Source organism: Cryptomeria japonica, chromosome 3 (genome assembly GCF_030272615.1).
Source record: "Cryptomeria japonica chromosome 3, Sugi_1.0, whole genome shotgun sequence".
In the NCBI taxonomy this organism is placed as follows: domain Eukaryota; kingdom Viridiplantae; phylum Streptophyta; class Pinopsida; order Cupressales; family Cupressaceae; genus Cryptomeria; species Cryptomeria japonica.
In genome coordinates, this window is record NC_081407.1 from 197,667,257 (window position 1) to 197,688,908 (window position 21,652).

At 37.7% G+C, this 21,652-nt stretch overlaps 1 protein-coding gene across 3 annotated transcripts in view; it reads right to left on the reverse strand.

The window, feature by feature from the left end:
- Positions 1-8,198: 8,198 nt before the first annotated feature.
- Positions 8,199-21,652, reverse strand: part of LOC131061591 (uncharacterized) — a 90,968-nt gene continuing 77,514 nt past the window's right edge. For all 3 annotated transcript variants that reach the window (XM_057995361.2, XM_057995360.2, XM_059218156.1), the window contains one exon: positions 8,199-8,774. In XM_057995361.2, coding sequence (XP_057851344.2) covers positions 8,341-8,774 — 434 coding nt within the window. In that variant the 3' untranslated portion in view covers positions 8,199-8,340. The remainder of the gene's footprint in view (positions 8,775-21,652) is intronic.

Here is a 21,652-nt window from a genome sequence, read left to right on the forward strand (position 1 = left end):
TTCGATGTTCCTGGTTCTTCGTCATGCAGTTCTTGTTGGTCATTTTTTTCAGTGTACATGTCTCTCTCTTTTTTCAGCATTATGGGGAGGTTTGTCCTGTTGTTCTAATACTTCCTTTGTTCTATTGATCAACTCTTCAAGCTCTGGTGTTTCATTCCATCTGTATCTTCGAATTCATTTGTTTGCCTTTGTTTTCCATTTGATTCGAGTAGTGTCATTTGAGGGCACTCATGCAGATTACAGTCTTCTCTACCTGGTCATGTCCCATTTCAGAGGAGGTTCTTTAGATCAGCAGTTACTCTTCGACAGTGTTTGCAACTATTTCATGCTTCAGTGGTGTTCTTCATGCTTTTTTTGTCCCTATCTTTTGGAACACTGTTGTTTGGAGGATTCTTCGTCCTTCACTTGAGTTTTCATCTCTTCTTGGAGAGGAGTTTTGTTCCCACAGGGTTTTCTCCTTTTTCTCCATTTTCCAAAGATTTTATTGTACTTGGGTACCTCATCAGGCCTAGTTGTCGGGACCCATTGTTGCTTTCATGCATTTTTTTACATGGTTTTTTAGTCTTTAGTTGTTTTTTAGCTACTCCCTAGGTTCATCTTAAGGGGGGGTGATGGAGTTATCTTTTATTAGCTAATAATTATTTATTTAATTATTAGTCTATTATACTCCATGCTTAAGCTAAACTTAGGAATCTTATAATTCTTTAGGGTTTTCTCCTTTAAGGTTTCGAGTATCCTCTTATAAGGATTCTCTCTTTGTATTTTCATAACAACTGTAATTATTGAATTGCATTCTTATTGCACAATCAATATGACTCCTCTTTTCTGGATCTCTGAATTCTAGCCTCCATAGCTTTTTTGCTCCTCTTCTTCTGTGACAGGTTTGCATGCAGTTGATATTTGGGAGTTGTAGAGTTGATTTTTCTTCAACTCCAATAGTAGGAATGAAGGAGGACTACAAATATAGGTATGAGAATCGCTAAGATAAAATAGTGGCATAGTGTCATATAATATCCTAGATATATTTCTACCAAATAAGGAGCATTAGTCATCGTATGGATTTGATTCTAGGAGTACGTTTTCCAAGTAAATCTATGCATATATTGATACTAAAAGAAAATGAAGAGTTGAATAAAAAAGTCTAGGAATAATTCAGCAAGTGTTTGATCAAAAAGAGTTCAAATCGATACCAATAGTACTACCACCATAGAAAGAGAAGTCAAAATAATGTATACATATTCAAGAGAAAAAATCACAATAAATTACATATTTTCATAGCTAAGAATCGATAGATCATTTGAGTGGAGAAAATATTTTGCAAGATGGACTTAAAGAGTTGTTATCAATAGATTAGAATCAAAGGAGGAGATGAATGGAAGATTCTAAGACAAAAAAAAGTATATGAATGGTTGGTTATGCCCTTTGAGTTGACTAATACAACAAATGCATTTACGTGATTGATGAATGACATATTGAAGTCATATTTAGGTAAGTTTTGTATTATTTACTTGGATGTTATTCAATTTTTCGTAAGAGTGAAAAAACAACCAGAGCATACCATATTAGCATTGCAAAGACTAAGAGATCACAAATTGTCAACTAATATCAAGAATTATAGTTACACGAAAGAAGAATTGGTATATTTTTTGTTCGTAATTTTTGTTAAGGGTTTGAAGAACCCAAAACCCTTTTTACAAAATCTTGCTTATAAGATAAACATAGCCAAACAACAACCTACTGAAAAATAAATTGAATGAATGATTCAATAATCGGATAATTACATTGAATGATATACACACGTATATATAGAGGTTACAAGACAATGTTCTATAATTAACTAAAAAGAAAAAGCTAAATGCTAAATAAAGCTTAAAAACTAATTAATTAAAAAGAAAAAGCTAAATGCTAAATAAATCTTAAAAGCTAATTAACTAAAAAGCTAAATGACCATTAAACAAGGAACTAAATATAGGTGACTAAAATATAATTAAATATTCTAATACCCTCCGTTAATGGTCATGCTATCTATCACACCAAGTTGCCCTCTAAATTTGAGAAACTTTGTCGGGCTCAAGGACTTGGTGAGGATATCTGCAGTTTGATCTTCTGTAGCAATGTACTGCAATATCACTGATCCATCTTCAACATGCTAGCGGATGAAATGACAATGAAGCTCCACATGCTTTGTCCGCTCATGGAAGACTGATTTTTTGGCTAATTTTAGAACCCCTTGATTATCACAAAACAAGGGAGTAGGTCCTGGTTGAGACATTTGCATGTCTGCAAGCATCCTACGTAGCCAAATTGCCTTACATGATGCCTTAACAGTTCCCCAATACTCTGCTTTGGTCGAGGAAAGAGCTATTGCCTATTGCTTCTTGCTAGTCCATGTGATTGCACCTGTACCCAAGCTGAAAACATACCCAGAAGTTGACTTTCTGTCATCAACACAACCTGCCCAATCTGAGTCTGTAAAACCAACCAACCTAGGATCTTTGCTTCTACTATACAGAATGCCAAAATCAGGAGTGCCCTTCACATATCTAAGCACACGCTTCGTTGCAACCCAATGTTCAACTTTTGGGGCTGACATGAAGCGAGAAATATAGCTCACAACATAACTGATGTCAAGTCTAGTGGCGGTGAGATAGATGAGGCTGCCCACAAGTTGCCCGAATGAAGACTTGTCCACGACAGGTGAATCTGATTTGGCTGATAATTTGAGCCCTATCTTCATAGGTGTACATGCAAGTTTACAATCTTGCATTCGAAACTTATCTAGTAGGCTCTTGGCATACTTTGACTGAGAAATGAATATGTGGCTATCAGTCTGTCAAACCTCTACACTGAGACAATAATGGAGAAGTCCCAAATCTGTCATATCAAAATGCTGACACAAATTCTGTTTGACCTTCATGATCAGATGTGTTGCATTGCCAGTAATGATGAGATCATCAACATAGACTACTAGAAATAGAATATCATCACTAGTATGTTTGACATACAAATTGGGATCTGAAGGACTGCTCTGAAAGCCTTGATCAATCAAGTACTTATCAATTTTGATGTACCATGCATGAGGAGCCTGTTTGAGGGCATAGAGTGCTTTGACTAGTCTACATACTTGGTGTTCCTTACCGGCAACCTTGAAACCTGGAGGCTGCGTCATGTAGACTTCTTCCTGCAAATCACCATTGAGAAAGGCACTCTTGACGTCCATTTGATGGACTTTCCATCCAAATTGAGCTAAGAGAGCGAGGACAAGCCTAATGGTACTCATCTTGGTTGTGGGAGCAAATGTCTCGTCATAGTCGATGCCCTCCTTCTGTGAAAACCCTTTTGCCACCAACCGAGCCTTGTACTTATCAAGACTTCCATCAGCTTTATACTTGACTTTAAACACCCATTTGGAGCCAATGGGCTTCTTTCCTGGAGGAAGATCAGACAATACCCAAGTGTTGTTTTTTAGAAGACTATGTTGCTCCGCTGCCCTAGCCTTTTCCCATTTAGGTACACCTTTAGCCTCTGTATATGTTTGAGGCTCATAAATACTGTGAATGTTGGCCATAAAAGCAAAATCAATTCTGTGTTGTTGGCTCTTACCTCTAATGGATCTACCCTCAATGAGCTCATCATCATGAAGATCACCAATGGTCTTGGCCCACCACTTAGGCCGGAGAGTAGAAGTACCAACATCTGCTGCAGGATGAAGAGTGCCTGGAATATCTGGAGCAAGCTCCTCTGGATGTGGATCGAGAAGATCTTGAGGAAAGTCAGGGGGTGCAATGTCATGCCTAGGAGACCCCACAACTTTAGAGTCAACTAAATCCCTCCCATCAAGTGGAGCTAAGGGAAGACGAACACCCATACTTACAGCCTTTGGAGGGTGATCCTCAGTGCTCAAATCAGGAGAAGAAGGCTGAGAAGGCCCTCTTTCTTCATCAAATACTACATCTCGACTGAATATGAGGTGATTAGTGTCTATATAAACCAGCCGATATGCCTTGTGGTTGTCACTATAGCCGATGAACATCAATTTCTGACTCTTTGGATCCAGTTTGGTGCGCGTGGCATCTGGAATCCAAACATAAGCTGTAGAGCCAAAAACTTTCAAATGACTGATTTTGGGCTTCCTGCCAGACCAAGCTTCCTCTGGAGTCATCTTCTTAACGACCTTTGTGGGAGACCGGTTCAGAAAGTAGACTGCAGTGAAGATCACTTCCGCCCAAAAGTGTTTTGGAACATTTCTATGCTCCAACATAGACCGAGCCATCTCAGTGACTGTACGGTTCCTACGTTCAACAATACCGTTTTGTTGTGGGGTGTAAGGTGTGGTAAGTTGATGCTTAATGCCATGTGATGCACAAAAGTTGGTGAACTTTGTAGAACAAAATTCCCCTCCATTGTCGGACCGAAGAGTGACTATCTGACAGCTAGACTCTTTTTCCACTAAGGCCTTAAATGTTTGAAACATGGTGAACGCCTCTGATTTCTGCTTAAGAAAATAAACCCACATGCGTCTGCTGAAATCATCAACAAATAATAGAAAATACTTGCATCCAGTGACTGATGGAGTGTTCATGGGACCACAAATGTCTGCATGAACAAGTTGCAAGACCTTGGATGCTCTCCAAGCGTCTCCATCTGAAAACAGAGTCCTATGCTAATTTCTAGCTTGACACGCTCCGCAAACTCCATGATTCTGAGTTTGAATCTCAGGTAATCCTACGAATAGATCCTCTCGAACCAACTGAGAGAGATAGTGGACATTGAGATGCCCATATCGCTGATGCCAAAGAGTGTTGATTGAAGTACTCTTAGCTGCCATGGCGAGCTCCTGAGAACCAGTAGAATCAAATAAAGACCATGATCCTCAATACCAACTGCAACTGTAGTGCGAGTCTCCCTGTCAACAATGTTGCACTTGTGCAACCCGAAGACGACATCCAGCTGTGGTGAATGCTGCATAATCTGACTGACTGACAGTAGATTGAGCTTCACACCACGTACAAAGTATGCATTGAGGAATATTAAATCCCTCCCACCAAATGAAATCTGAACATTGCCATTGCCGACAATAGTATACTCTTCACCTCCACCAAAGATCACTGAATCAGTTAAAGGCATGTACTTTGTAAACCAATCCCGACAATGTGTGAAATGTCGAGAGGCTCCAGAGTCAATGTACTAGGCTAATGATTGAACATCATCAGAGGAAGTTTGGGCCATGAACGCATAGAAGGCAAATTCCTTCTGATCAAGATGCGTGGCAGAATTGGCTTTCTGCTTGGACCCTCCCTGTTTGGATTGCTGGGATGCTATCAATTTTCAACAATCTTTCACCAAATGGCCATATATATGACAGTAGGAACACTGTAAGCTCTTCTTTTTGGAAGACTGTTGAGGTTGACCTTGACCTTGTCCTTTTTGCTGGATGGACTAACTAATAGGAAGTATTGTACTCTTATTATTAACTTCATTATTGCATTCACTATTAGTACTCCCCTCTAGAGATCCCTTTTCCTCCCTGGAATGATATAACTCAAGTGTATGCTAATAAGTTCATTATGAATGTAGATCATTATTCTTCTTCACTGTTATTAATATAAAACTGATCATTATGTTTAGTCCAGATTTATCAATAACCTATACCAATTTATCAGTTCATAGTTGACTTTATCCTTATGTCTAGTGATAATCATTTCAATTTGACAGTATACGAATTCATTAGATATTACTTGCCAATCTATAATGCAATTTATTTTATAATATCTAATCCTAGACATGTTGTACCTTACTGCATATTTAATAACAGATTATTATCAAATTTATAACCTTGAGAAATCTGTATATATATAAAACGTATTTTGTCTGTTCTAGTAACTGACACATAATATGGATCTTATTGCAATGTTATAAAGTAGTTTCTGTATTTTTCCTTGAGACGGGTGAGACATACCTGGGACGTCTCCTCTCTGTATAGAATCTGAATCCTCAATGTTGGTGATTCCCGTAATCTTTCCTCCTCTTCTTTTGCTGACTATTCTTCTTTACATCCACGTACGTAATCCCCTTAGCTATATTTTCAATCCGTTGCAGACCTTTGATCTTTTCTAGCCTGATGTTTCGACCATTATAATTTATGTGGCCTTCCCCTCCCTTAATCCTTAGAGGTCATACTTCATTTATATCCTTTCATCTAGCGAAGAGGCATGACTCCTATTATTAATAGCGGTTGGCAAGAGAGTTGTGTCTTTGCCTTCGTGTGTCTTTTGATTATGTTATCTCTATTGATTAGACATCCTTACTAATTGCTATCTCCATCTCTTCTCATGGAATATCGATCTTGTGATAGTTAACATTCCTTAAATAATATCGATGCCTTAAGATACTATTATTACTCTCAATGTTCCATATCACCGTTGGCTGATAAACCACCGTCTTAACAATGCCTTTGTTCTCTTAGTCCTCACTGACTAATTCCCAAATGGTGGTACTTGGTATTTTAATAGGCTTTCTTGATTTAGTCTTTTACATCTTCTTACGTATTGCTTGGAATGTACACCCTTGGCCACCTTCTAATTGTGAATCTTACGTAGCATTGGAGAAGATTCCAATTATTGGTCACGGTTATTAATTTTCGGTACTTATTTATTATCGTATCTTCCTGTTTATCCATATTTGTTATCACATTGGCTGATTCTAGTCTTCTCTTAATTTATCAATGCATTGATGCCTTAATATTAATCAATACTTAGCATCTTGTATTCTTAATTGAATCATTGAAGAGACCGTGTGCTATTACAATTTGGAGTCTTTCTTTCAAATTCGTCTCGTTAGGAGACTTCCCGAATTTGAACCATCTCAACGAACTGTGTTATGAGGATTAATTTTGGACTAATTTGTTTAGGGATATCACATTGGTTCGTTGTTTTGGCCTAGTGACCATGTTCGGGACATGACAAATTGATACAATTTCCAAAAAATTTGGACAACTTTCTTTTGCTCCTCCAACCTTCTTCATGCTTCTACCATTGTTAGACCATTGCCAAATACTGAAATAAGGGGAATATAAGTATGGGTGTTTGGTAGGCATGGAGAGAGGGGAAATGTAAAATTAAATAGGGGGTGGAAGGAAAAAGTGGTATGGGTATTATGGCCGATAATAATAAAATGATGGATGCATGCAGTTGAACTCTTTGTTACAATTTTAATAAGGGTTGCTCAATGCTGAGAGGATTATATTTGTTTTTCATTACTCATCCTTCTTCAAATGTACCTTTTAGGAGTTTTTGGCCTCTTGTAGTTTCAGGCTTGATCTAAGCTTAGTATTTAGACAATCCTCTTAAAAAAAAACTCTAATAATTAGATCACACTGACACTAATTTATTAACAAACCCTATATAACATGCTCGCATTATATGACAAATCAATTGAATGCTCTGAGCTTGAAGAATAAGGTTTTTGTCTAAGGAAAGAACCAGAGAAAGAAAAGGATTAGATTTGCCAAGCTGCTTGAGGAGGTTTAATTTGAAGTGCCAAACCTTCTCGTGAAGAGAAGTAATTATGCCCTTGTGAAAGAAAGTGAAAGTAATATTGAAATAACTATAAAGCAACCAAAACTAGCACAAATGAAAAGACGGGCAAGAAACAAACCACAGTGCACCCATACATTACCAGAGAAAGTGCAAGAAATACTTACACCTATAAGTGCTGACCACAAGCAATTCAAGGTGGTAAACTGAAGTACCCTTGGTTCACAAACCAAACCTCAGCACAGCTTTGAACAAGTTTGCATCAACGATGAGGATATATGATTGTACCAAAGTCGGCATTTGGCATGCACTCACACCAGTCAACTAAATTGCTTCCAGAAAAAAAAACCCTAGTGTGTGATCTTCTCCCTAAGGTACTTCAAAAGTTGAAAATGGAGCATCATTAGCAAGAACTGGCAGCTTAACAAACCCATTACAATTTCCTGATTCTTTTCAAACATGTTCATCCACAATGATTTATAAGTTATAACCCAGGTTTAACATAAAAAAGTTGGAGAAACACAATTGTTGACACAAAAGATTCTTAGTTTCCATGGCAATAAGTATTTCCAAAATCCACAGACTGAAAGGCTTGAATAGCTTGGAATGAAAACAGATGTATCCAAATTTGTCAAAGCAATGCAACTCATTGTAGGAGACAAATTATAAAAGATAGCACTTGATAATTAAAATGGATGCTAACAATGAAGATCTATGGAACTGTGATAGTCAGACACTGAGCATTACCAAACAGGCAACAAGCTCAAACAATCTATGCTTTACAAGAAAACTTCAACAAATGTCCTCAGAAAAGAGTGTCATTTTTGTTTCCATCAAAAAGAAGATTGAAAAATGTATCTAATGACTCTTTTGCACCAGTTGGAGATTTTTCTGAAGGACTGGCATTTGATACAGCTTTTAACTTCTTATCAGACCTCTCTGAACCTGTTGCTGTAAAAGCTGGATTCACTGAGATGAAAGCCACTTTCCTCTTTGTTCTGGAATTTACAACTGTGGGCATTCCACTTCCCATGGAACTATCATTTCCATCTAATACAACCTGTGAACATTCTTGATTATGGTCATGACTATTATTAAAATTGGTTTCTTCTTTTCTAAATTGAATAGCTGATTTCTCATTTGCATTCCTGTCAATATCAGTTGCTTCATTGATTGACTGAACCTCCCTTTGCTTCCCAAGTAAACGGCCTTCCTGATTCAGTTCATTGGCACCTGATGCTGTTTCAGAACACATAAGCGATGTCAATTTTATGCTATCCCCAAATTTGATAAATGGTATTAGGGGATAACATCAACTAGTTTCTCAGATTTCCAAATGCTTTTCTCCCATGGCATTTAGTAGCATGTTAAGTTATACAAAAAAGAAATAAATAAATACAAGGGATTTACAAAATTCAACTACTTATACCACAGGACTTAAGAATGGGACACAATAAACACAATCCTAAGCTGTACTAGTCTCGCTCCTTTCAAACAACCATAGAAAGAAAGGAAAAGTCAATTCATATTAAGTCCACTTTATAAATTATCTGAAAATCAAATAGTTCAAACTCTTCAGATACATAGAATTATTGCACAAGCCCATTCTGATTCAGTTATCATTTTTTGGAAAGATTTGAATTTGTTCTGTTTTTGTGTATCACAGCCAGTCTTTGTACTCAAAAACATGTACATAGTTTAGTGTACTGAGTCTTTCAAAAGAGTTGTCAAATTTACAAATGCAATGGTAGGCATGTAAAGTATGAGGTTCGTTTGAAAAAATAATTTACAAAAAATAGGGGGAGATTAAAGCTGAATGAGGAAGATGAAAAGTCATACTCTGTGTGCTCTGTTAGAGCTTTCTTTGACATGTGATCTACTCCCCTTGGTGATCATTATTTCATTGGTTCCTTACTTAAGGAGTTGATTGGTAATTTTGGGTTTTCTTGTTTTCCATTTTCCTAGTGCTTCTTTGTCTCTGAGTCACTATTCCTTGTATGGGTCTTGTTGGTGGACGTGTTATCATCTACCGAACACTTAGAATAAAATACCACAAGGATACTCTATCGTCTCTTGAACAAAATCACTACTTGTGCCAAGATTGAGAGAAAGACCACAAGGCGACTCCAAGGTCTATATGTGCGAACAAGCGACTTTAGTGGGATAGCCTCTCGGGTAGTGTATGATGAAAATCTCAAGGGGGACTTACGCTTATTAACTGGTATCATTCAAGTTGAACTTAGGTAGGTTTAACAATTTATGTTCTATGTTTTTGGATTTTTCTGGTTTAGGACTTTAAAAGAGATAAAAAGGATGAGGGTTTAGGGATTTTATACTACTTCTAAGCTATTCCTATGAATTCAAGAGACGGTAAAGACTGGGTGAAACCGGTAACGATGCTTTGTTTCGCTACACTCAGACAACTACGCAACAAGTGCAATCTTCTAGGGTTATGCTTAAGATTTTCACACTTAGGAAGAATACCAACAATTGAACAATATCATTCCAAGTAGAAGTTAAACATCCATATTAAAAGCTCAGACTAACTTTGCACATTGAATGAAAATCATTCATCCAACAAAAGTATGAGCAGGATTTCACCAATCAATACTATCAGATCTATCATTCATCTAACAACTTGAAAACAAATTACTTAAGCAAATCTATCTAAGTGTTGAAGGGAATATGCAACCATGCAACCATTTAGCAATAAAAAGATTTCAAGACAATACTGATAATGAGCTTTTATTACTCAAATAGCTCTATGCAACAATTTCATAAATCTCTCCACACTGAAATGAAATGAGAGAATGAATTATATAGAGTTTTTGAAAGCAAAATAAACGGTCGAGATCTTAGCCACACTGAAATGAAATTTTTTAATGGGCATGAGGTTAGACACCTTAGCCAAATTATTCTTCAAGACTGGTCATGTGATTGCAAAGAAGATGTCCTGAACTCTGACCTTCAGATTCTCCAACTACATATTGCTCTCCCGGATGGTCTCCTTCCCAATCATTTTTGCAACTACAAGGAAGATCTTGTCCTTCTATTCTATCAGCATCATCTTTCACCTTTTCCAAGACTTCATTTTGCGCAACCAGTGTCCAGTGCCAACTGCTGAAGTCATAGGCAGCCCCTGCTTCAATTATCTTCTGATCAACCAACTCTCGAGATGAAACTCCTTCCAATTCTCTAAGGCATGGAATGATTCTATCCTGGACATCCTGGAAGTCAGCCCACATTTCTGCCATGTTCTCAATCCTAGAAAGTAAAGAAGAAGTTTGATCATATGCTGATGAGATTCCTTCTATAAACTTGGTTGCTTCTTCTCTTATACTTTCTATCCAATCTTTAGTTTCTCTTGTTGTTACTGCATCTTCCTCAGAACTTTTGACTACCTGTTGTGAATCCAAAAGTGAGAGAACCTCTAGATTGGCTTGATCAAGTGGCTTAGTAGTCAACTGTCGAATATATTCTTTCAAGCGCTCAACTTCTCTCTTATGTTCATTCTTCTTTTGTGTCTCTTCATCCATCTTTGCCTTCGGGGAAGCAACTGAATTATCGAAGTCTTCTTTTACTTCGGCCTTTGTGCTTGGTCCCAAGTCAAAAGTGGTGATCTCATACTCATGAAGACCAATGTCTCCCTTTGCTTTGTTCACCTTTGGTATAGCTATCTGCACTTTACGGTTGCCTGTCTCATACCTTTGGATGGTGGAGAATCTTTTAGCCGGTTTCTTCACTGCAACCTTTTCTAGTCTGGCTAGGAAATCTATCATGTCATCTTCTTTTGGATCCTCTATTGCTGGTATCTTTAGTTTCAATCTTTCTTTCAACCAATCAGGAACAATGGGCTGCTCAATGCCTTCCATCTCCTGATTGTCTTTTTCACGTCCAATACCTCGAAGGGCAAAAATCATCCCTTCTTGAAATTCTCCTTCTTCCATTTTATTTTATGATTCTAGAATCTTTGTGCCAGTAGGAGATGGTGGTTGTTCATTTTCCTCGTGGACTGATTCTGCATTCTCCTCATGAATTGAAGAAGGAATGTCTACTTTTGCCAATGACTCATTAATAGTTTATATATATCTTTCATTCTTAGATGTGGCAGAACGAGATGGTTCCACCCTTTGCTTCTTCTGAGCAGGTTCTTCATTCACAGTTGCTTTCCTCTTTCTATTAGTACTGATACTCTGAGTTGCTTCTTCATTTGAGACATATCCTTTTGTTTCTCCCATCAAACCATAGGTTAAGGCTATATTTCTCCATTTCAATTTATGACACTGTTGTTCAACCCACCACCTGGAATATTTCATGACTGGCCGCATTAGGGTGCTTAGGTATGCATGCTCTGGCTCTGACCACTTGATAGGAGGAAGGGGTGCATGCTCTTCAAAACCGAGTTGAGTATGCTCTCCATTATCTTCCAGCTGATCTGGCACAATGAAAGGTCCAGTCATCCTGATCAGGTTTACTGGCAACCTAGAACACATCTGTTTCCTAACATCAAACTCATTTGCTGTATTGGCCCAAAAATCTTCTATGTCTATCTTGTGTATGTATCTTTCTCCATTAGCTGATCTGATGTTGTTATGCGGATCATAATTTGCTTGAGATTGGTAGAATGTGAAAGGATACCACTATTATGAGGATCATAATTTGCTTGAGATAGGTAGAATGTGAAAGAATACCACAGCATCTCCAACCTGGCACTTTCGGCTGCATGCGTTGTTGGACAAGATTCTTCCATGTTTCCAATGAAAAATGGGAAGGATATAGCTGCTTTCTCCCTTATTCTTTTGAAGTTCTGATATGTCTGAAGCTGCCTGAGAACCTCAAGCAGGACTATCCTGTTAGTTGGGTAAATTGGAAGTTTATAAGGACGACCTTCAAAGCCTTGGACTCTTATGTATGTGAACTTTGGAAACTGGATAAACCAGGATCCATATCTACTGATCAAACTTTTAGCCTCAGGAGATAGCCTCTGGTGAGTTTCTCCTTGTAATATCCTTGTAATGTACATCAGAAATGCATCATATGCTCGACAACTCTTTTCCTTAAGCTGCAGCTGTAGGTAACAATCATAGGATCTGAATTCATTCTCTCCATTGCCAACTATGCCTCTACAAATTAGTCCAAAATATCTATAGGTTGCATTTAGTAGATAGACTATGTAAGAACTCACGTAGAATGATTTGGTCTTTTCCAAATTTATCAGCTGCTCATGGAGGTTATTGTTGATTATGCGAGACCAATTAAACATCCTAACTCCTTATGTGATCTCGTCCATGAAGAAATACATCCATGTTTCGAATGGTGCACCTTTAGGGCTGCCCATTAGCCTATTCAGCTGCAAGATAATATCACCATACTCCTCCTTGAAGTATGGGTGCAGCAGGACCTTAGGTACTTTCCCTTGGGATCTCTTCTTCTCCAACCATGATTTGTTTACATTGGCTACACAGAGCTCAGACTGAGCATCATAAATCTTCTTAGTATCCTTTTTTGTCTTGTAGGTGGTCTTACTAAATTTTGGAATTCCAAATGTTTCTTGGATGAATAGCTCTGAATGGTTGGCTAAAACCCTTCCATCGAGTGCAATTATTTCTCTTGATTGTACATTATAGTGTCTATCACACTCAACCATAAGTTCACAACATTGCTTGGCTAGAGGAAACCCTGCTGCTTGGACGTTGCCATTCCTCATCATCCAGCAGGCTATAGGTGTTGGCAAGTGTCCATCAAGACCATACACTCTTTTCTTGAACTCTTCTACGTCAACATGTCCAAGGTCAGTATCTGTGACATTCTTCCATTTGGATTTGATCTTGGATTCCATCTGCTTCCCTTTGTTGGCAAACTTCATCGATGCTTCCTGAATGGTGTTTCCTGCAAAACACATGAAAACTTAATATTATTTTCAGATTTTAATTCTGATTTCTAATCCTTTTTCCTAAAATTTCACTTTCAGCCTGATAAATGGTTAAGTTTCTGTGAAAAAGTGGATTGAAAGTGAAGGTTTGACCAAGAAATTGAAAAAAATAAGACAGAAGGAGAAGGAAATTCAGTTAGATTGCTTGGCTTCTAACACTTCGAAATTTTTACTTCTTGAAAATTTTCTTGGAGATCAAAGATTTTAGAGAAAACTTCTTCTCAATTACTCTCTTAATTCTCTACCTGAATAGTGAATTGTGAGAATGAATTGGTTGAGAATATATAGAGTTTTAAGATTCTTAAACTTAGAAGTTTTTTTTTTGTTTTATTGTTTTTTTTTTGTTTTTTAATAATTTTTTATTGTTTTTTGTGTTTTTTTATGTTTTAAGTCTTTCCAAAATGGAAAGTTTTATTTTCTTTCAAAATTCCTTCTTAGCTAAAGAATCTTCTAGAACCTTCTAGAAGTCTTGAATTTCTCAAAAAAATTCCAAGTGTTAAAAATTATTTCATGAAATTAACTTTTTATTTTGGAAAATAATTTTAATTTTTCATGTGACAAATTTATTTTGCAACTTGTGTTCTTGATTTCATGTGGATAAAATTTTGTCTTTCCTTATGGCGTGCCAGCTTGATTGTCTTCCCGCTTAATGGATCACATTTAGGTGGCTGATTAGGCATCTTCACATATTCCATTTATGCCCACATGAATCAATTTGTGTCAAGGGTTTGATCAATCTTGCAAGGGTTTGGACAATTTCTTCATGCCTTAGGGTTTGAGTTTTAGAACAAATTTGTTTCAGTCTTGATGTCTTGGCATGCTTCATGGGAAGTTTGGACAATTACATGTCTTCTTGTCTTTGGCAAATTTGGATATATGATCGGACGATTTGTCTTCCCATCTATTATTGATCTTGTTTGCTTGGAAGGGTTTTTAGCATTCCTTTAATCATGGACATGTTTCATGTTGGTGGAAAGTTCGAACAGTCACATGTCTTTGACAAATTCCTTCTTGTGTCATGTTTTGGATTGTTTAGCGTGCCTAGAGACTTTCCTCTTGGCAAGGCAAAGTTCACATCTCCTTGGGCAATTTTTTAATTTGTTCTTGAAGACTTTCCTCTTGGCAAGGCAAAGTTCACATCTTCTTAGACAATTTTCTAATTTGTGCTTGATTCAATTGGACAAGATCTTGAACATGTTTTATTCCTCCGCGAATTTTGGATGATTTTCTTCCTTGGATATAGAAGGGCGGACTTTCCACATCTTTGGACATATTTTGGTTCATGCTTTCAATATGTTATCCTTTTAAAACCCTACGCACGAGTTTGATGAGCTTATGCCATCTTTATTGACTGCAGATCAGAGTTTAGTAGGGTTTGGACAGTCATGTCTTTTGGGCCATGATGGGCATGTGTTTTTGGAAATTGCCTTGTTATTGTGCTTGCTGTTCACAGTGAATTCCAGTGATGATCAGACATTTCATTTTGCCTTCTGTCATATTTTCTGTCAAGGTTTACTTCATCTTTGTGTGATGCTTTATTACCCAACCTTAGGCGGTCTTGGATGAAAATGTTCCATGCTTTGTAAGATCGATTTTATTCTTGAATGTCTTCTTCTTGGCGGAGTTTATATGCCTTTAGACAGGTTTATATTTGCTTGGGAGAGCATTTAGGAGACTGTCAAAACATGTGCAGATTTGAATAATCTCTCCTTTCCATGGAGAATCTTGGAGATTCAGAATATGACAAGAGGAAGATGCACTATTGTCTTATCAGCAAACCTTTAATCTGCTGTCAATGGAAAACTTGGAGGGTTTTGGATATGTCGAACTTCTTAATTGCTTCTTCAAAACCTTTGAACATGCTTTATCTTTTATCTCCAATGCAAATTTTGCTATCTCTGCTGACAGTTTGATAACCTGATCGTGCTTTGTTACTAATCTGATTGTCTTTCATGCTTGGAGGCTGTTCAATCTTTTGCTCGTCCTTGGCTATTTTTAGACACAGGCTTATGCTGCTATCGAACTTTGATTAGCAAAAGAGGTGTTGAAAACCTTATCTTATAGCTTCTTGGAGACTTCTAGAAGCTTTATTGTTTTATTTCATTCGAACTCTTTGCCTTCTTCTAGAGGAGAGCCTTGGAAGCTTCCATCATATGCAAGATTACACCACAGAATGGTTGTGTCCAAGATTACAACACAGAGTTCAAAAGACATGCCATGTTCTTGAACATGGACTTGCAAGATGAGGATGTGCTTATAAAGTACCTCAGAGGTCTTCATGCCCACATCAAGCAAAGGTTAATAAATTAATAATCAAAATCCCACAAGACTTGGACAAAGCTTTTGTCCAAGATTATCATGTAGAATAACAACTATTACCATCAATGAAGGACTTGGTAGTAGGAGAATGAGAAATTTTTCCAAAGGATATGTTGCTGAAATTATAATATCTAAGGAAACTAAGAGTCTTGGTAAGTTGGACTCGGAGTGAAGACACCAAGGCAAGCCAAATGGCTTTCAAAAGGAGGAGGAGGGGAAGCCCATTCCTCACTTAAGATCTCATTGGGCTTTCTTGAGACCAAAATTCTCTCTAAGAAGGGAGGTATGACACATAAGGATCAAGGGAAGTCAAAATTCATCAAAGGAATTACTTCCAGACGTTATAGCGCTCAGAAAATACTCAATTTTGTCACTGGAACAAAACCATCCCAAATATCACCAATTTGTGCAATGAGGTGGTTTCATCCCAATAACAAAAACATACATACAATTCTATGTTCTTCCTAATTCCATTTATTCAACCTTCTAGTGCACAAGAACATCCCAGCGTCTTTATAAGGGCAAAAGGAAGTTGGCTTGTAGCATGAGAAGTAGATTTTAGTGTTCTAGAACATAGTGAAGTAGAACTCCAGTTGTAATTCATACCATAGAGTCAATAGTGTATGTGTAACCAAGTGGAGCAAAGGGCAAATTCTATTCCACAATAATTCACACCTCATTGTATTTGTCTAGCTTATCTTTATAATTCAGCAATAGTACATTTGCCACTACCAAAGCTGGTTTAATCCTTTTTAGGGGTTTCTACGATGAAAATCAATGTGCTTACTTCTCTTATCCAAATATTCTTTGTTTCTTAGCTATCATTTATTTTGATTATAAGTATAACACTCTAAAATTGTGTTAATTCTCTTTTTTCTACTAGTGTGTGAGATTATGGACATGCATTAAGAGGATGATGCTTGTGAAAGAGGTCAAGATACCAATTACTGTAGATTTATTGAGGTACAAGCATGCAACGGGCATAGTCCTCTTTTCTGCTAACTAGGGGAGAAATACCCAAGCACTTGGTAACAAAAAATATCAATCTTAACATCACTTCCCTTGAAAAATTTATTGTGCAGGTTTGCTTATTTACAAACTTATGAATGTCTTCTTTGTAGCTGATTGGTGGTAAGATTTAAGAGCAAAAATCCCAACCTTCAAACACTAGCCATCTACTAAATTGTGTCACAACCTTGTGACGCTTTGGGGTGTAATTGCAATTGGAGCTTCCTTGATGCCTTTATTCACACAAATAAGTGCAACATGTTGACACAAAAGTGCATCAATGACCTCTTCGTTATAAATACAATCTTCAACTTTTCTCAATAAAGTAGTGGACTTAAAAAGTCACGAGACAATTGACTTGGAGACATTGATCCATTTAGTAACTTGAATATCAAAAATGAGGTCCCCATACTTACAAAAGACAAGATTGCTCATTTGACAAGCAAGAAGAGAAGAATGCAACAAAAGCAAAAGAAAGAGGCACTGGATTAAATGGTATCATGGTTGAGGATGATGGTTATCATATGGACGAGTCATTATTGTTGTGACGTTTTCACACATCACCCTGTTGATGTGTTTTTTACGCACATGCACACACAAAATAAAATACCCAAAAGTATCTTATCCTCTCTTGAATAAAATCTCTCAAATGCTGAAGATTAGCTCAAGGATCACTTGAGAAGACTCCAAGGTTCATGAATGTAGGGTCGCTACATGTGGATAAGCCCCATTGGTTGTTGTGATTGCTGTTTCATCAAGGGGCATTTTTGGTTACGAAAGATTTCATGAAATACTTTGTGAATGATATGCAGTGAAGTTTCTTACCAACACTACTGAATGTTTGTCAAAAAAATGGCAAAAGATAAGGGTCTAGAGAGGTTCTAACTTTAAGCTATCCTAAGAATGAATGGATGAAGACGACATCAGTGAAACTCTACTAGTTTGAGTATCGCCATACAAGAACAACTCCACTAGAACTAGTACAATCTTCTAAGGATATTTAGGAATTTTCAAATCATCGCTAAGCATAGAAACCATTACTTCAACGCATGTAGATGATTGAGCAACAATTGAACTTCAGCACTATTAATGATTCCAGTTGACCACACAAGGCGCAATTACAATCAGTAAGAGGTTAGTGGTGTGGATGACAAGTTTCACAATACATCAAGTACAACATCCCATTATTCAATCTAAATACTTAAACTAATATCAAAGATTGACTTGAGAAGATAAAGAACCATGCAATAGGCTTCAAAGATTGAATAGAAACACCATAACTTCAATGTTTTATTAATCTATTTAGCCAAACAACAACAATTCTTTAAGTCCTCTTATCACTCTTGACTTTTATCTCTAATATCTAATCTCTCTTTACTATTATAGCACTATTCACTATTTCTCTATTATTCTATTCACTATTAACTTTTACAAATGAAATGAGCGGAGTTTATTTAGGACTCTCAAATACAATGAAGGGCCGAGATCGAATGGAGATCAAGTGCCAAAATTTCGCCACCTAAACCCTGATTAGGGTTTGATACAAATGAAACCCTATCTAGATAAACATCATCCTGTTAACAACAAATGAGAGAATAGTATGTGCCGACACGGAAATCAAGGAAGCGTCCTCCAATAGGAAAACAAAATGCCAAGTAGGATCATAATAAACTGTCTTCTAGAATCTAGTTCCCTTTCTCACGTTCTTTTCTGGCATATTCGATGAATCTGGTCACTGTGCCTTCTACCTCTGTCATTGGGATCTCAGGTAGAGACTTCAACTGCTCTTAAATGTGCATGACTTCTTCGAAAGCTTTGATGATGGCATTATCCCATTCAGGTTCGAGTTCTTGAGTTTTGCTTGCTAAAACCACGAACTCAAGCATATCATTCAACTGTTTCTAGGTGATCATTCTATCAGTCCCATGGAAGATGATTCTTATCCTTTCCTCCAACTCTCTAGCTTCTATGATCGTTCATGGATCAATCTTTCTCTCTAAAACAATTTGTGCTTCTTCCACTATCTTATCATGAATTCAATGCATATCATCTTGAACTTCAGTGCATCCATTTCCAATCTCCTCAAAAATGACTCTTTGTTCGAAGTAGGCTGCTCCATCGTAGAAAGCTAGGTGTAGATCCTTCTCTTGTTATCTTCTCTCTTGTCAAAACTTCTTGGGATGTTTTCCTTATTACTTGAAGCACTAGAATGATGACATCTCTAGCATGAGCAAATGCTTCAAAGGCTTCTATGAGGACATGAGTTCTCCCAAGAACCTTTATGATTGTGTCTAATGTCTTCATTATGCCCTTCATGAACTTACTAACTCTTGTGTATGCATCCTCTATCCATGCATCCATCAACTGTGTTGAATTCCTCATCTTTTCCATATGATCAACTGCCTCCGCGGGAAGCAAGGGTGGCGGTGTAGTTGCTGGACTCTAATGTCTCAATGGTTGCTAAAATTGTTGGACATAGTTCCTCCACGCACTTATCTCCCTTTCTAATCTTTTGTTCTTTTCTATTTCAGCTCTCAACATATCATTTACTGCTTTCAATGAATCAGTTGCATCACCTATAGCTTGCTCGGAGGTGAGTGGACCCAAATCAATAGTCTCCATATCATACTCATCTGTTGTGATCTCACCTTTATACTTCTCAACTCTTGGAGTAGCTATTTGCAATTTCCTTGATCCCGAATCATCTCTAATCACCTTAGACATTTTCGTAGCTTTCCTCTTCTCGGTGACCTCTTGAGTTTGGCTTAGAAGACTCGCTATATCATATGTTTGCTCTTCCTCAACTACTATCACTTCTTGAGCTAGTCTTCTTTTAGCCATTCTGGAATAGAGGATCTTCCTTCTTGAATTTGTACTTCTTCATGCATTTGCTCATCTCTAGGTGGTGAGGTAGTCTCATCATTATCCTCTTCTTCGCCTCCTTCGATCTCTTGAATGAGATGAGTGAGATCTTCTTGTCCTTGAGATGATTTCTCCTTGCCTTTATCGTTGTGAACTGTAGACTCTGTTGATTCATTAGCTCCTTGACTCAACTCTTTTTCTATCCTTCATTCTTCATGTCTGGAGGAAGGCTGACTTGTATTTGATTTATGCTTCTTTTTTGAGGGCTCCTTTTCTCCACGATCTTCCTTTCTCTTAGATCCTCTTGAGTTAGATGGTTGAGGAGCACTCCCACTTGCGCTTGCTTCATTTTCATCATCTGCTCTTTCTTCTGAGTGAAATGTCAAAGCTATATTATGTTCCTTCAACTTCTGGTGTTGTATGTTTGTCCATATGCGGGTGTATTCCAAAACTGGTTTCATCAATTCTTTCAAGTCATCAACCTCTATGTCGACCCACTTGATTTTGATTTCTTTATCTTCTTTGGCGTAAGCTGCTTGGAGATATTTGCCCCTATCTTGAACTTGATCAACAACATGGAACAACTTGCATTTCTTGATGAAATCAAGTGATAGCCTAGAATACATTTTCTTCTTCACTTCCACATCATTTTGAACATTCATCCAATAGTCCTCAAGATGCCATTGTTGTCTATACTTTCTTCCCAAAACTTCTTTTACATTACCATACGGATCGAAGCAATCTCTAGTTGTGAATGGCTTGAGTGAATGGAATGCTAACTCTTTCTCGACATCTTTTGCTGCATGAGTGGATGGGCATACTTCAATGGAATCTCCAAGCGTGATGGGGAAAGAAATATCGGCTCCATGCTTATGCCTATATGCCTTGACATATGCCAATAACTATCTCACCACCTCGAGTAGTACCACTCTATTCGTTGGGTAGCACGGCAACACGTAGGGAGGAACATGACATCCTTGAACTCTGATATATATGAATTTCGAGAACTGGATGAACCATGCACCATGTTGTTCTACCAATGCTTGTGCTTCTGGAGAGAGTCTTTGCTGCAATCCACCTCGAAGTGTCCTCGTGATATGCATAGTGAATGCATCATTCACTCTCCTATAGTGTTGTTTTGGTGGATGCTTAAGCTATGGATAACAATCATATACCTTAACCTCTCCAGGTCTTCTTCCGACTACGCTTGTGTACATGAGTCCTGGATGCTCATAATTTCTTGCAATGGAGTATATGATGTAGGAGCTCATATAGAATGTCCTGGTGCGCATCAGCCTCCTTAACTGTAGATCAATGTTGTTGTTGATGAGCCTTGCCCAATTGATTGCATTCTTGCCATGAGTAACAGTCTCAATGAAGTAGAACATCCAATCATCAAAATATGAAGCCTCACGTGCACCAACCAATCGATGGAGTAAGGTGATGAAGTCTCTGAATTCATCATTGAAGTCTATCCTATGTAGTCTATCGGGCCATCTGCTTCTACCACCTCTACTCTTCTTCAACCAAAATTTGTCAATGATCATCGCACAAGCATCTGGATCATCATCATAGGCGGACTTAGCTCCTTCCATGCTTATGTAGGCCATGTCCTTAGGTTCGAGTAGATGAAATGTATCACTGATTGTTGTCTCCGAGAGATATGCGAGCATTGTTCCATCCTTCGCCACAATTCTTCTTGAGGTAGAGTCATAATGCTGGGCACATTCCAGAATCAGCTCATAGCTTTGCACCACAGGAGGAAAACTAGATGCATTTATGATCCCACTTTCAATCATCTTCTTGGCTGTAGCAATAGGTTCACTTTTGTATGATGGGTGTCGGAACTTCTTGGTGTCAAACTTCCTGAGATTGGTGTCTCCTACTTCGCTTTAATACGACGTGATCTTGCTTTCGAATGCACCACTCTTCGAGTCTTCCTTGATGAGCGCCTGACGGGAAATGGTTTTGCTTGGTTTAGGAGCCACCATATTTC